Source organism: Myxine glutinosa, chromosome 5, assembly GCF_964187855.1.
Source record: "Myxine glutinosa chromosome 5, kmMyxGlut1.1, whole genome shotgun sequence".
Taxonomy (NCBI): Eukaryota; Metazoa; Chordata; class Myxini; order Myxiniformes; family Myxinidae; genus Myxine; species Myxine glutinosa.
Window position 1 is genome coordinate 106,482,670 of NC_136265.1, and position 14,080 is coordinate 106,496,749.

Below are 14,080 nucleotides of genomic sequence, written 5' to 3' on the forward strand. Positions count from 1 at the left end.
CACGGAATGCCGGGTACTTCCCCCCCCTCTTCTCCCCTCCCCCCTCTCCTCCCCTCCCCTCCCCCCCCCGTTCCCCTCCCCTCCTCTTCCCCGCCCGGCAATGCGGGGTACTTCCCCCCCTCTCCTCCCCTCCCCCCTCTCCTCCCCTCCCCCCCCCCCCGTTCCCCTCCGCCTCCCCCATCCCCCCTCTCCTCCCCTCCCCCCCCCCGTTCCCCTCCGCCTCCCCCATCCCCCCTCCCACTCCTCCCTCCCCCCTTCGCCTCCCCCTCCCCCTCTCCTCCCATCCCCCCCTCCCCCCTTTCCTCCCCCCTCCCGCCTCTCCTCCCCCCTCCTTCTCCCTCACGTTTATACATGGAATGCCGGGTACTTCCCCCCCCCTCTTCTCTCCTCCCCCCTCTCCTCCCCTCCCCTCCTCTTCTCTTCTCTTCTCTTCCCCGCCCGGCGATGCCGGGTACTTCCCCCCCCTCTTCTCCCCTCCCCCGTTCCCCTCCCCCCTTCCCTCCCCTCCCCCCTCCCCCCTTCCCTACCCCTCCCCCCACTCCCCCTCCCCCTCTTCTCTCATCCCCCTCTTCTCCCCTCCTCCTCTTCTCCCCTCCCCCCCTCTTCTCCCCTCCCCCCCTCTTCTCCCCTCCCCCCCTCTTCTCCCCTCCCCCCCTCCTCCCCGTTCCCCTCCCCTTCCCCCCTCCCCTCCCCCGCCCGGCAATGCCGGGTACTTCTGCTAGTCTAACATATTTGTTGCATATAGTTTGGAAATGATAATGTCGTAGGTAACGTGGTTTGGCAGCCATCTTGAATATAAAAAAAACAATCCTTATCTGATCAACACGAAACTTCACAAACATGGTCCCCTACCCATACATAGGCAGAGTGTACTTTTTTTTTTTTTAAGGTCATATGTCACGTTGTGTGGCAGCCATATTAGCTTGAAAGCCGATAATTTTAAAATACCCCTTCTCTGAAACTGCTTCACCGATTGATGTGAAACCTGTCATGGCTGGTGAAAATGTGATACTTGAAAACAGCTTAAGGGATTTAAATCAAACTTGTTTATTTTTAGGACAGTGAACGAATAGATGAACGAGGGCATCCACCCGTTGTGGGACTTTGCGGAGGCATATTGGTGACAGTCGCATTGCTCTAGTTAGCTCACATGGAACGAAGTTCAGGCGAGCTTATGCGATGGCGCGTCGTCCGTCCGTCAGTAAACACTTGCAACTTCTTCTCCGAAACTGCTGATGGGATTGTGACCAAATTTGGCACAAATTATAATTGTTATGTTGTGACTAAAGTTTGTTCACGGTATGAGAAAAAATATATATATATAATATATGTATAAAAAAAAAATCGGGGTCTAAGGGTCAAAGTGGATCCAGGTTTGACCCCCCCAAAATAGGAATTTTCTTTTTCCTCTGAAACTACACACACGATTTCGATGAAACTTGACCACAACCTTTATCACTCGTGATGTACCAAAGTTATGATAATATGGAGAACACCAATTCATAATTGGGTCAAAATGTCATCGGGCAAAATCACCGAGTAGAAATAGGCCTAATCAGCCCATCAGCAATATAGATATCAGTACGAGACGGTCGGGTTTTTCTGTTTTGGTTTTTAATCATTTCTGTGATTATTTATTTACCACCAAAGTTCAGTGTACCTGTCCAGGCCACAACTGTTTTTACCATTTGAACTTTTGTCGTCAAATATTATACTGTGGCGGACACGGAAGCCCACTGGCGTGGTGACATCATTCCACGCACCAAGTGGGCGGCGACCACGCCGAGGGGTAGGCGTGGCCTCAGGATATACATCGGGCGCGCAGCCCGGAGCGCGCCAGTGCTACAGTGACCTCTTGTCAATAAAGACACTTTTGTTTGACCGCGTTGTCCGCTTCCTTCTTGGTAAGCAAGGAGCGCGCGTAGCACAGCGCTTTAATTGGTGACCCTCCGACGTTCTGGTCAGCCGTCGCTGACCACCCGACATGGCAACCAACGCGGTAGCCACAGCGTCACCTCGCGGCCGTGTCCGAGTACACGCCGGACATCCGGCACGTCGCGGGAAAGGACAACCCGGTGGCCGATTGCCTTTCCCGGGCCGTCGCCCACGCAGTCCACCTTGGCATCGACTATGCCCGGATGGCGGCGGACCAGGCTGCCGACCCCGGGGTCCAGGCCCTGCGGACCCCCGTCACGGGCCTCTGCGTCACCGAGGTGCCCTTCGACGGCACGGGCATGGCCCTCGTTTGCGACGTCTCCCTCGGGCGGCCTCGCCCCATCGTGCCCGCAGGCTGGCAGCGCCAGGTTTTTGACGCCATCCACGGCCTGTCCCACCCGGGCACAAAGGCCTCCCAGAGGTTGGTCGCCGACAAGTTTGTCTGGCATGGCCTCCGGAAGGCCGTCCACGCCTGGACCAGGACGTGCCTCGCGTGCCAGCGCGCGAAGGTGCACCGACACACCCAGGCCCCCTTGGCCCCGTTTACGGTGCCGGAACGTCGGTTCGACCACGTTCACGTGGACCTGGTGGGACCTCTGCCCCCCTCGCGGGTTTCACCCATGTCCTCACCATGGTGGACCGCACCACCCGGTGGCCGGAGGCCGTGCCTTTGGCGGCGACGACGGCGGCGGACGTCGCACAGGCGTTCATCGCCACCTGGGTCGCCCGGTTCGGCGCCCCCTCGGACATCTCGTCCGACCGCGGCCCCAGGTTCACCTCGGAGCTCTGAGGGGCGGTCGCGCGGGGGCTCGGGGTCCAGCTGCACCGAACCACGGCCTACCACCCCCAGGCCAATGGCCTGTGCGAGCGCTTCCACCGCTCCTTGAAGGACGCGCCCCGGGCCACCCTCCGCAACGGCGGCTGGGTCGACAGGCTCCCCTGGGACATGCTGGGCCTCCGGGCGGCGCCCAAGGACGACCTCCACGCCTCAGCGGCGGAGTTGGTTTTTGGACAACCGCTGCGGGTGCCGGGCGAGTTCCTCCCCGACCCCACGGCACCATGGTCCGCGGCGCAGGAATGTTCCGCGCTGCAGGAGACCGCCCGGAGGTTCGCCCCGGTGCCGACGGCGCACCACAGGCACCCTCCTACACACGTCGCCCCGGAGCTCCGCACCGCGGAGTACGTCTTCGTCCGGCACGACGCCCACCGGACACCACTGCGGCCCCCGTACGACGGGCCTTTCCGCATGCTGGAGACCAGGGTGAAACATTTCACCCTGGACATCGGCGACACTCCTGACCGGGTCTCCATAGACCGCCTCAAGCCGGCCCACCTCGACGTGGACCACCCACCGCCGGTGGCTCGGCCCCCGCGTCGGGGCTGCCCCCCTGCGGGCGGACCCCCGGCACCGCCCAGCACCGCCGGCACGCCGCCCCCCCGGTCCGGCACCCATCCCGGGTACAGCCGGGGGCATCCCAGCTGGCATCCCTGCACCCCGCCGGTCGCCAGAGGGCGCTTCGGCCGGGTCATCCGTTTGCCCCGCAAACTGGCCCTCCAGGTGCGCGGGAATTCTGGGGGGGCGCGCGTGGCGGACACGAAAGCCCACTGGCGTGGTGACATCATTCCACGCACCAAGTGGGCGGCGGCCACGCGGAGGGGTAGGCGTGGCCTCAGGATATACACCGGGCGCGCAGCCCGCAGCGCGCCAGTGCTACAGAGACCTCTTGTCAATAAAGACTCTTTTGTTTTACCCGCGTTGAGTGCGCTGAGTGGGTTCATCAAAAATGTAGTGGTCTGAGAGGGTCATTAACCAGTGTGGCAGCTACATTCAAATGTAAGGTGTGCGCAGAGGGAGCTGCAGATGGATGAAATGTTGAGTTGGATCTTGGAGATGGCGTGAAGCTGGAAGGTGTGAAAACATTTTGCTACCTCGGAGACATGCTGAATGGAGAAGGTGGATCAGACTCGGCAACGGTTGCTCGAGTGAGATGTGCATGGAAGAAGTTTCGGGAACTGAGTGGCGTGCTGATGAGGAGGAGAGTGTCGCTGAAGCTGAAGGGAAAGGTGTATGCTGCATGTGTGAGAAGTGTTATGATTTATGGGAGCGAGACATGGGTAATGAACGTAGAGCAGCAACGAAGGCTGGAAAGGGTGGAAATGCGAATGGTTCGATGGATGTGCGGAGTATCGTTGAGAGAGAGGAGGACAAATGATGAATTGCGAAAGATGATGGGAATATTGCCTGTGATTGATGCTGTGAAGAGGAACAGGTTGAGATGGTTTGGTCATGTATTGAGGAAGGATGAAAGTGACTGGTTGAGAAGAGTGATGGAAGTTAATGTAGAAGGAAGTAGAGGACGGGGAAGACCGAGAAAGACTTGGCTAAAGATGGTGGAAGAAGAGGTGGAAGAAGAAATGCGGGCAAGGGGGTTAACAAGGAGAGATGCAGAAAATAGGGCAAAATGGAGAAGATTGTCATGGGGACCGCAAGGCTAACCCCCGCTCTAGCAGGGAAAATTGCCTTAAAATGCATGTTGTTGTTGTTGTTGTTGTTTTACCCCGCGTTGTCCGCTTCCTTCTTGGTAGGCAAGGAGCGCGCGTAGCACCGCGCTTTAATACAAACCTTAATTATGATAATATGGTCAAAATAATAATTTTCCCTTTTTTTTCTTCTTCTTCTTTTGTTAAAGTTGTTTTCGCCATGTTTAGTTTGAGTACAAAGCGGATGCGGTTGGCCTTTGCATTTTGAGACGCATTTTAGTTTTTCCATGATTAGTTTTTCGGTCGGGTAACCTCGATTCTTGAATAGATGAACTTATTAAACGGGTCGTGATGTCCGGATGTCTATCTGTCCGGTCGTCCGTTAACTTTGTTATTTTTTTCGAGTCCTCCCTTATCACTCTGCTGAAACTTGACACATGATTACAAGACGGTAGCCCGCACAATCGCCCAGACTTCGATTTTTCGATTTCGGATAATGGGGGCTCCAAGGGGGGTTACGCCCCAAACTTCTGATCCCTACTCGTCTCTTATTTATTAACTGATTATTCTGAAACCCGATACAGCCATTCTACTCGATGTTCCACAAGACTGCCCGAACTTGGATGTTTGTTTGACTTCGTATCAGGGGGGGAATTCCCAAGAGATCAGGGGGGGTGGGGAGGGGGGGGGACTCCCAGGAGATCAGGGGGGGGGACTCCCAGGAGATCAGGGGGGGGGGGACTCCCAGGAGATCAGGGGGGGGGGGACTCACAGGAGATCAGGGGGGGGGGGACTCCCAGGAGATCAGGGGGGGGGGACTCCCAGGAGATCGGGGGGGGGGACTCACAGGAGATCGGGGGGGGGGGGGGACTCCCAGGAGATCAGGGGGGGATTCCCAGGAGATCAGGGGGGGGACTCCCAGGAGATCAGGGGGGGGGACTCCCAGGAGATCAGGGGGGGGACTCCCAGGAGATCAGGGGGGGGACTCCCAGGAGATCAGGGGGGGGACTCCCAGGAGATCAGGGGGGGGACTCCCAGCAGATCAGGGGGGGGGGGGACTCCCAGGAGATCAGGGGGGGGGACTCCCAGGAGATCAGGGGGGGGGGGACTCCCAGGAGATCAGGGGGGGACTCCCAGGAGATCAGGGGGGGACTCCCAGGAGATCAGGGGGGGGGGACTCCCAGGAGATCAGGGGGGGACTCCCAGGAGATCAGGGGGGGGGACTCCCAGGAGATCAGGGGGGGGACTCCCAGGAGATCAGGGGGGGGACTCCCAGGAGATCAGGGGGGGGACTCCCAGGAGATCAGGGGGGGACTCCCAGGAGATCAGGGGGGGACTCCCAGGAGATCAGGGGAGGACTCCCAGGAGATCAGGGGGGGACTCCCAGGAGATCAGGGGGGGACTCCCAGGAGATCAGGGGGGGACTCCCAGGAGATCAGGGGGGGGACTCCCAGGAGATCAGGGGGGGGGACTCCCAGGAGATCAGGGGGGGGACTCCCAGGAGATCAGGGGGGGACTCCCAGGAGATCAGGGGGGGACTCCCAGGAGATCAGGGGGGGACTCCCAGGAGATCAGGGGAGGACTCCCAGGAGATCAGGGGGGGACTCCCAGGAGATCAGGGGGGGACTCCCAGGAGATCAGGGGGGGACTCCCAGGAGATCAGGGGGGGACTCCCAGGAGATCAGGGGGGGACTCCCAGGAGATCAGGGGGGGACTCCCAGGAGATCAGGGGGGGACTCCCAGGAGATCAGGGGGGGACTCCCAGGAGATCAGGGGGGGGGGGACTCCCAGGAGATCAGGGGGGGACTCCCAGGAGATCAGGGGGGGGGACTCCCAGGAGATCAGGGGGGGACTCCCAGGAGATCAGGGGGGGGGGACTCCCAGGAGATCAGGGGGGGGGACTCCCAGGAGATCAGGGGGGGACTCCCAGGAGATCAGGGGGGGACTCCCAGGAGATCAGGGGGGGACTCCCAGGAGATCAGGGGGGGACTCCCAGGAGATCAGGGGGGGACTCCCAGGAGATCAGGGGGGGACTCCCAGGAGATCAGGGGGGGACTCCCAGGAGATCAGGGGGGGACTCCCAGGAAATCAGGGGGGGACTCCCAGGAGATCAGGGGGGGACTCCCAGGAGATCAGGGGGGGACTCCCAGGAGATCAGGGGGGGACTCCCAGGAGATCAGGGGGGGGGACTCCCAGGAGATCAGGGGGGGGGGACTCCCAGGAGATCAGGGGGGGGGACTCCCAGGATATCAGGGGGGGACTCCCAGGAGATCAGGGGGGGGACTCCCAGGAGATCAGGGGGGGACTCCCAGGAGATCAGGGGGGGACTCCCAGGAGATCAGGGGGGGACTCCCAGGAGATCAGGGGGGGACTCCCAGGAGATCAGGGGGGGACTCCCAGATCAGGGGGGGACTCCCAGGAGATCGGCGGCACTCCCAGGAGATCGGGGGGCTCCCATGAGGTTCCCCAAAATCAGTAGAGGTGTGACCTCCAACCTCAAGAAATGACAGCCCACTCAGTGGTGTTTATTAAGTGATCCAATGGCTCAGAGAGGGGTTTGTGTTTGTGTCACATGCAGGACGAAGACATCAGTAGACATCAGCGTACTTTTCATGAATTAAAAGGACATTGGTAGACAATGGACAAACATGTGTGACACATGGGATTTGAACCCGGGTTTCCTATAACACCAGTGAGAGCTTGTGATGACGGATATGGGGACATGACCCGCCCAACCCAGTGCTTTGAGGTTGAACTCACCTCTTTGCTCAGGTAATAGCGAAGCTCAGACACAAACAGAAACATCATGAGGACTCCGCTCACAGCTGTCACTGCAAACACGGTCGTGTGGAACATGCATGACACATGTAAGTGAACCCAAAAGAGCGTGAAAACGTCACACACATGCGGTCTTTGTGGTTCTTAAGTATGAAGGAAGGTCTTTGTGGTCTACCCAGGGACACACCACGGAGGCTACAGTGTGAGAGTATGAAGGAAACTTGTAGATCCGGCATTGAACAATCAACCATAGACCGGGTTATATGGTGTGACGTGGAGAGACAGAGGTGATGAGAGGAGAATAGGTACGTGTACACCTGGGAAGGGCTGGTCACATGTTACCTGACAAATTACAATAATAATGGTGCCCCCCCCTTTCATTCAACCCCCTCACCACCCCTTAATTGAACCCCTCCCCCCACCACCCCTTCATTGAACCCCGCCCCACCACTTCATTGAACCCTCCCACACCCCACCTTCATGGAACCCCTCCTTCCCCCTTCATTGAACTCTCCTCCCCCTCATTGAACCCCCTCCCTCCTTCATTGAACCCCCAGCCCCCCATTCATTGAACCCCCCTCCTCCCCTTCATGTAAACCCTCCTACTCCCCTTCATGTAAACCCCCCTACTCCCCTTCATTGAACCCCCCTCCTCCCTTTCATTGAACCCCTCCTTCCCTTCATTGAACCCCTCCACCCCCCTTCATTGAACTCCCCTGCCCTCCTTCATTGAACCCCCTCCCCCCTTCATTGAACTCTCCTCCCCCCTTCATTGAACCCCCTCCCCCCTTCATTGAACCCCTCGTTCCCCCTTCATTAAACCATCCCCCCCCCTTCATTGAACTCCCCTCCCCCCTTCATTGAACCCCTCCTCCCCCCCTTCATTAAACCCTCCCCCCCTTCATTGAACTCCCCTCCCCCCCTTCATTGAACCCCCCTCCCCCTTCATTGAAACCCTCCTCCCCCCTTCATTGAACTCCCCTCCCCCCCTTCATTGAACCCTCCTCCCCCCTTCATTGAACTCCCCGTTTCCCCCATTCATTGAACCCCCCTCCTCCCCTTCATTGAACCCCCTCCCCCCTTCACTGAACCCATCCTCCCCCCTTCATTGAACTCCCCTCCCCCCCTTCATTGAACCCCTCCATTCATTGAACCCCTCCTCCCCCCTTCATTGAATCCCCCTCCCCCCCTTCATTGAACGCCCTCTCCCTCCTTCATTGAACCCCCGTCTCCCCCCCTTCATTGAACCCCCGCTCTCCTCCCCTTCATTGAACTCCTCCTCCCCCCCCCCTTCATTGAACTCCCCCTACCCCCCTTCATTGAACTCCCCTCCCCCCTTCATTAAACCCTTCCCCCCCCTTCATTGAACTCCCCTCCCCCCCTTCAGTGAACCCCTCTCCCCCATTCATTGAACCACACCTCCCCCCTTCATTGAACTCCCCTCCCCCCCCCTTCATTGAAACCCCCTGCCCCCCTTCATTGAACCCCCCTCCCCCCTTCATTGAACCACCCCTCTCCCCCCTTCATTGAACCCCCCTCTCTCCCCTTCATTGAACCCCCCTCTCTCCCCTTCATTGAACCCCCGTCTCCCCCCCTTCATTGAACCCCCGCTCTCCTCCCCTTCATTGAACTCCTCCTCCCCCCCCCCCCTTCATTGAACTCCCCCTACCCCCCTTCATTGAACTCCCCCTCCCCTCCTCTTCATTGCACTCCCCCTCCCCTCCCCTTCATTGAACCCCCTCATTGAACCCCCTCCCCCCATTCATTGAACCCCCTCCCCCCATTCATTGAACCCCCCCTCCTCCCTCCTCCCCTTCATTGAACCCCCCTCCTCCCCTTCATTGAACCCCCTCCCCCCCCCCCCCATTCATTGAACTCCCCCATTCATTGAATCTTCCTCCCCCCTCATTCATTGAACCCCGACAGGTGACGACTCCCAACGATGGAAGGGGAGCAATAAAACAAAATTAAATAAATGGGATATCTGTCTGAAGTAGATATTACCGATGGCTCCTCCGCAAGTCTTCACTCTGAAATCCTCGAGAGGCTTCGAGAAGGCGTCGAATCGGCGAAGCCGAGCGAACTCCAGCTCCATCGTCGGGATCGGGACGTTTTAAATCCGCGACGATCGAACAAACTACGAACATTCGGCTCGCACCGAAAACGTCAAACCAGCGAACACTTCCGCTTCATTGGATTGGCCAATCACATTCCGCGTTGACCGTTCCCGCCAATGGAAATCGGGCATCTCAGTGACGTCAGGACGGTGTCCGGGAAGCTTGTCCTAAACGCGATTTTTATTACCGATGGGGTTTATTTGGGTAATAAACGGATTAGTGCACCGTGGATTAGCAAAAATCACCCAGGATCGGGATTTATAATCTGGAGAGAGCTTCAATATCCGCAAGCGAGTACAAGGGACAGCAGGGGAAACGTTCACCGTGAGGGAAAGGAAAAACCCACAATGCAACACTCCGCAATGACGTTGTGGACGTCGTCTCCACTGGCCATGTTGTCTCCTTACAAATCCGCCAGTAACGGACAGGTCGCCAAGGACGGTCTAAACCGTGTAAGGAAGCTCCATTCAATGTTCGTCTCGCTTATAGGTTCTCAAAGTGGTCCCTACCGCCCCCTAGTGGGCGCAGGGAACTTACAGGGGGGCGCTCGAGAGTCCACGGGCGGTAGGGGGGCGCTGGCAATGATTTGGGGGGGGGGCACTGGCGATTTAGGGGAGCAGCGGCGATTTGGAGCGCTCATTGGGCTTCCTGCAGTCTGAACAGGTTACCCGGCGCCATTCGGCAAATTGGCCATCCAATCAACGACCACCTTCTTTCCCTCTCCGCATGGTTTTTATGATCACATATTCGCTGATGTCGTGTAGGTATTTTCTTGTCCATACATGCTCATGCAACAAACATGATAGTGAAGGAGCTGCGCTCCAACGCGAGTCGAAAGAATTGACGCGACCAAAGACGGAATTCGTACGAGTTGCTTTATTGAAACAAAACAGCTCACGTATTCTGAAAAGCCCGTTTATCGGGCAGCAATATATATACACATTTATGCCCGGGCGTTTGCCCGGGAAAACCGAGACCGGGCATGCCCGGGTGTCAAGGGCGAGTCCTGGAAAGGCGAGTCTGGACATGCCCGGGCGTCCTGGACGCAGCCTGTCAAGTCGAGGCTGGGCGTGCCCGAGCGCTCTGGGCGAGCCCTGGAAAGGCGAGAGCGGGCATGCCCGGACGCTCTGGGCGAGCCCTGGAAAGGCGAGTCTGGACATGCCCGGGCGTCCTGGACGCGGCCTGGCAAGTCGAGGCTGGGCGTGCCCGGGCGCTCTGGGCGAGCCCGGGAAAGACGAGACCGGGCGTGCCCGGGAGGTTCGGGCGTGCCCGGGAACAGCGAGTCCGGGCATGCCCAGGAGAGGCGCGTCTGGGCCCGTCCGGACGAGCCCGGCATGGCGATCGCGCCCTGGCGGCGTCCTGGCAGGTGCAAGGCGATTGTGTACATTCAGCGGGAACCGCTACAATAATGTATGACACCAGCGAAATACTATTGGCCGCCAATGCGACCAATAGTACAACACTAATTTTTGTCACGTGGTGCCATTTCAACCAATCGGCTTGCAAGAATCTTTTTATGCGGGATAAAATACACTCTATTCATGCTGGACTATTCAATGTGGCTGGTTCAACTTTACAGCCTGGCCTGGCCAGCACAGACATTGGGCAAGGTATGAACAGTCAGTGTTAGCGCTGGTGTTAGTCTTTCGACATTTTGGCGTGTTGATTTTGTTATTCAAAAAAGCTTCACGTCCGGTCGGCTTCAAAGAAAAAGTGTCGTCAGTATTCCGTTGAATACATCAAGTATGGATTCATTCCATCTCCGACGAACAAACAGTTACCGATGTGTTTGTTGTGTGGTATCACGCTGTCCAATGAAGCAATGAAACCATCTCGACTGAGCGAGCACCTGAGTAAAAAGCACAGTGATAAGGTTCGCGCAGAGGTCAGCTATTTCCAATCGCTGAAAGAGAAATTTGAGAAGCGATCCATGGGAACGACGATGTTCAAAGCCGGCCAAAAGCTCGTGGATAAAGGACTGGAAGCGTCGTATAAGCCGTCATTGCTCATCGCCAGATCTGGAAAACCGTATTCAATCGGCGAACAGTTGATCAAACCAGCTGTTGGGGAAGTGATAAAAACCGTTATGGGCCAGGATCCGAATCCAGTTCTCTCGTCGATTGCGCTCAGCAATGATTCCGTGGCCAGGCGGATTGATGAAATGTCATCAGATGTAGAAGGTAAGCTGTGTAGTGAGCTGGGAAGCACACACTTCGCCATCCAGCTGGATGAGTCCACTTTGCGTGACAGTGAAGCTCTGTTACTCTGCTACGTTCGCTTCATCCGTGATCAGGAAATGGTGGAAGAAATGTTGTTTGCCCGCTCTCTCCAGACCGATACGAAGGGTTCTTCCATCTTCCAAACGTTGGAGAAGTACTTTACTGATAAGAACATACCGATGGATAACATTCTCGCTTGCGCGACGGACGGGGCACCAGCGATGGTTGGCCGCCAGCGTGGTTTTATTGCACTTCTGAAGAACCTGGTACCGTCCGTGTTCGCCATTCACTGTGTCGTGCACCGCCAGCATCTTGTAGCAAAAGCACTCAGCACCAGACTTCATACATCACTCCAAACAGTAATCAAAGCAGTGAATAAAATCAAGGTGTCGTCTCTGCATGATCGGCTGTTTCGTCAGCTTTGCCAGGAGAACGATGAGGCATTCGAGCGCGGCTCCTGTTGCATACCGAAGTTCGACGGTTGTCCAAAGGCGCTTGTTTGACCCGTTTCCTCAACAGTGGTCGAGTTTCTGTCGGAAATTGATACGGAGCTATCGGAGAAAGTGAATGCGATTGAGCATGATGTGGCTTACCTCACGGACATATTCAGTATCTATCTATAATTCCAGTAATCTCTGTGTGTTTGTTTGTTTGTACGTTTGTACGTTTGTTTGTTTGTACGTTTGTTTGTTTGTCTGTGACCGCTGTTTCTCGACAACCACGGGTCCGATATACTTGAAACTTGCCAGGTATATTGCTGGGGACCCGAGGATGTGCCTTTTCAAGGTTTCATATTAATCGGACAATTACTTACCGAGCTATGTCCAAAAAACGATTCAACCAATCAGAGAGCAGCGAGCTATCACGTGTGCCGAACGTGGCGAACACACTCTGCCTCGGATGGCACATTTGAGAGTGTATTCATTTATTTCACGTTGGCAAACTATGTTGGCGCTATGTTGGCGTTAAACTATGTTTTAAAACTAATAAAAACCATTTCATGTAAATAGAGGGGGGGGGGGGGGGGGGGATTGTCAGTTGTCACTGTACTCGCACGAGCAGATGGCGGAAGTGCCTGACCGCCAAGTGAAGTCCGAGCAACTCGCGGTCGAAGGTACTGTAACGGCGTTCGGGCGGGCGAAGCTGCCGGCTAAAGAACGCCAGCGGTTGCCAAGCTCCGTTTTAAAACTAATTAAAACCCCGGGGGGATTGTCACTGTACTCGCAAGCCGTTCGCCGTTCGCTTTGGCGTTGCGAATGGACCAAAACATTTCATGGACCAAACCATTTCATGTAAAGCGTTCGCCGTTCGCTTTGGCGTTGCGAATGGACCAAAACATTTCATGGACCAAAGCATTTCATGTAAATAGAGGGGGGGATATAATTTTAGATATAGATATAGTACGGGCATGCCCTAGTCTATCTATAATTCCACTAATCTCTGTATGTGTGTTTGTTTGTTTGTTTGTCTGTGACCGCTGTTTCTCGACAACCACGGGTCCGATATACTTTAAACTTGCCAGGTATATTGCTGGGGACCCGAGGATGTGCCTTTTCAAGGTTTCATATTAATCGGACAATTACTTACCGAGCTATGTCCAAAAAACGATTCAACCAATCAGAGAGCAGCGAGCTATCGCGGCGAACGTGGCGAACACACTCTGCCTCGGACGGCACATTTGAGAGCGTATTCATTTATTTCACGTTGGCAAACTATGTTGCCGCTATGTTGGCGTTAAACTATGTTTTAAAACTAATTAAAACCATTTCATGTAAATAGAGGGGGGGGGGGGGGGGGGGGAGGATTGTCACTGTACTCGCAAGCCGTTCGCCGTTCGCTTTGGCGTTGCGAATGAACCAAAACATTTCATGGACCAAACCATTTCATGTAAAGCGTTCGCCGTTCGCTTTGGCGTTGCGAATGGACCAAAACATTTCATGGACCAAACCATTTCATGTAAATAGAGGGGGGGATTGTCACCGTACTCGCACCCACGTACCCACGTACCCACGTACGGGCATTGCACCCACGTACGGGCATGCCCTAGTATTGAATGATGTCAACAAACAACTCCAGGGTGACCATATGACGCTGATTAAAGCAAAGAAAGTGATCGGCGCAGGGAAACCCTCGGCCGCAGAGATATGTACCACTTTCCCCAGTTGGCAAAGGAAACTGCTGTTTCTGATGAAGAGCTGCTCGTTTATTGCAATCACCTTGAGAAGATTCGTGGAGATGTGGAGCAGCGTTTCAGAGACATGCTAGAACTGTCGGTGCCAGCATGGGTGATCAACCCATTCAAATGTGACATTCAAGATGTGAAGCGCGAATTACAGGACGAAATTATCAACCTCCACAATGATGATGAGGCGAAGGCAAGATTCTCGCAGCATGAATACAGCAAATTCTGGATTCTGGAGTGTGGCGAATACCCCGCAATGTGGACAGAGGCAGAACTGCTGCTGATGGCGTTCCCCACATCATACCTCGTTGAAAGAGGGTTCAGCGCCGTGATGGTGCTGCTGACCAAGTACCGAAACCGCCTTGACA

General features: G+C 56.1%; 1 protein-coding gene across 2 annotated transcripts in view; it reads right to left on the bottom strand.

The window, feature by feature from the left end:
- LOC137427268 (endoplasmic reticulum-Golgi intermediate compartment protein 3) overlaps window positions 1–9,408 on the bottom strand; it is a 66,111-nt gene extending 56,703 nt beyond the window's left edge. The window contains exons 1-2 of one of the 2 annotated variants that reach the window (XR_013623530.1): window positions 9,199–9,380; window positions 7,177–7,247 (exon numbers count right to left, since the gene is read on the bottom strand). Coding sequence is in view for 1 of the 2 variants with exons in the window: in XM_078778487.1 (XP_078634613.1) it covers window positions 7,177–7,247; window positions 9,199–9,289 (162 nt within the window). In the remaining variant the exon portion in view is untranslated. Of the gene's footprint in view, window positions 1–7,176; window positions 7,248–9,198 lie in introns of both variants that reach the window. The other variant, XM_078778487.1, reaches the window with a different exon arrangement.
- Window positions 9,409–14,080: the final 4,672 nt, after the last annotated feature.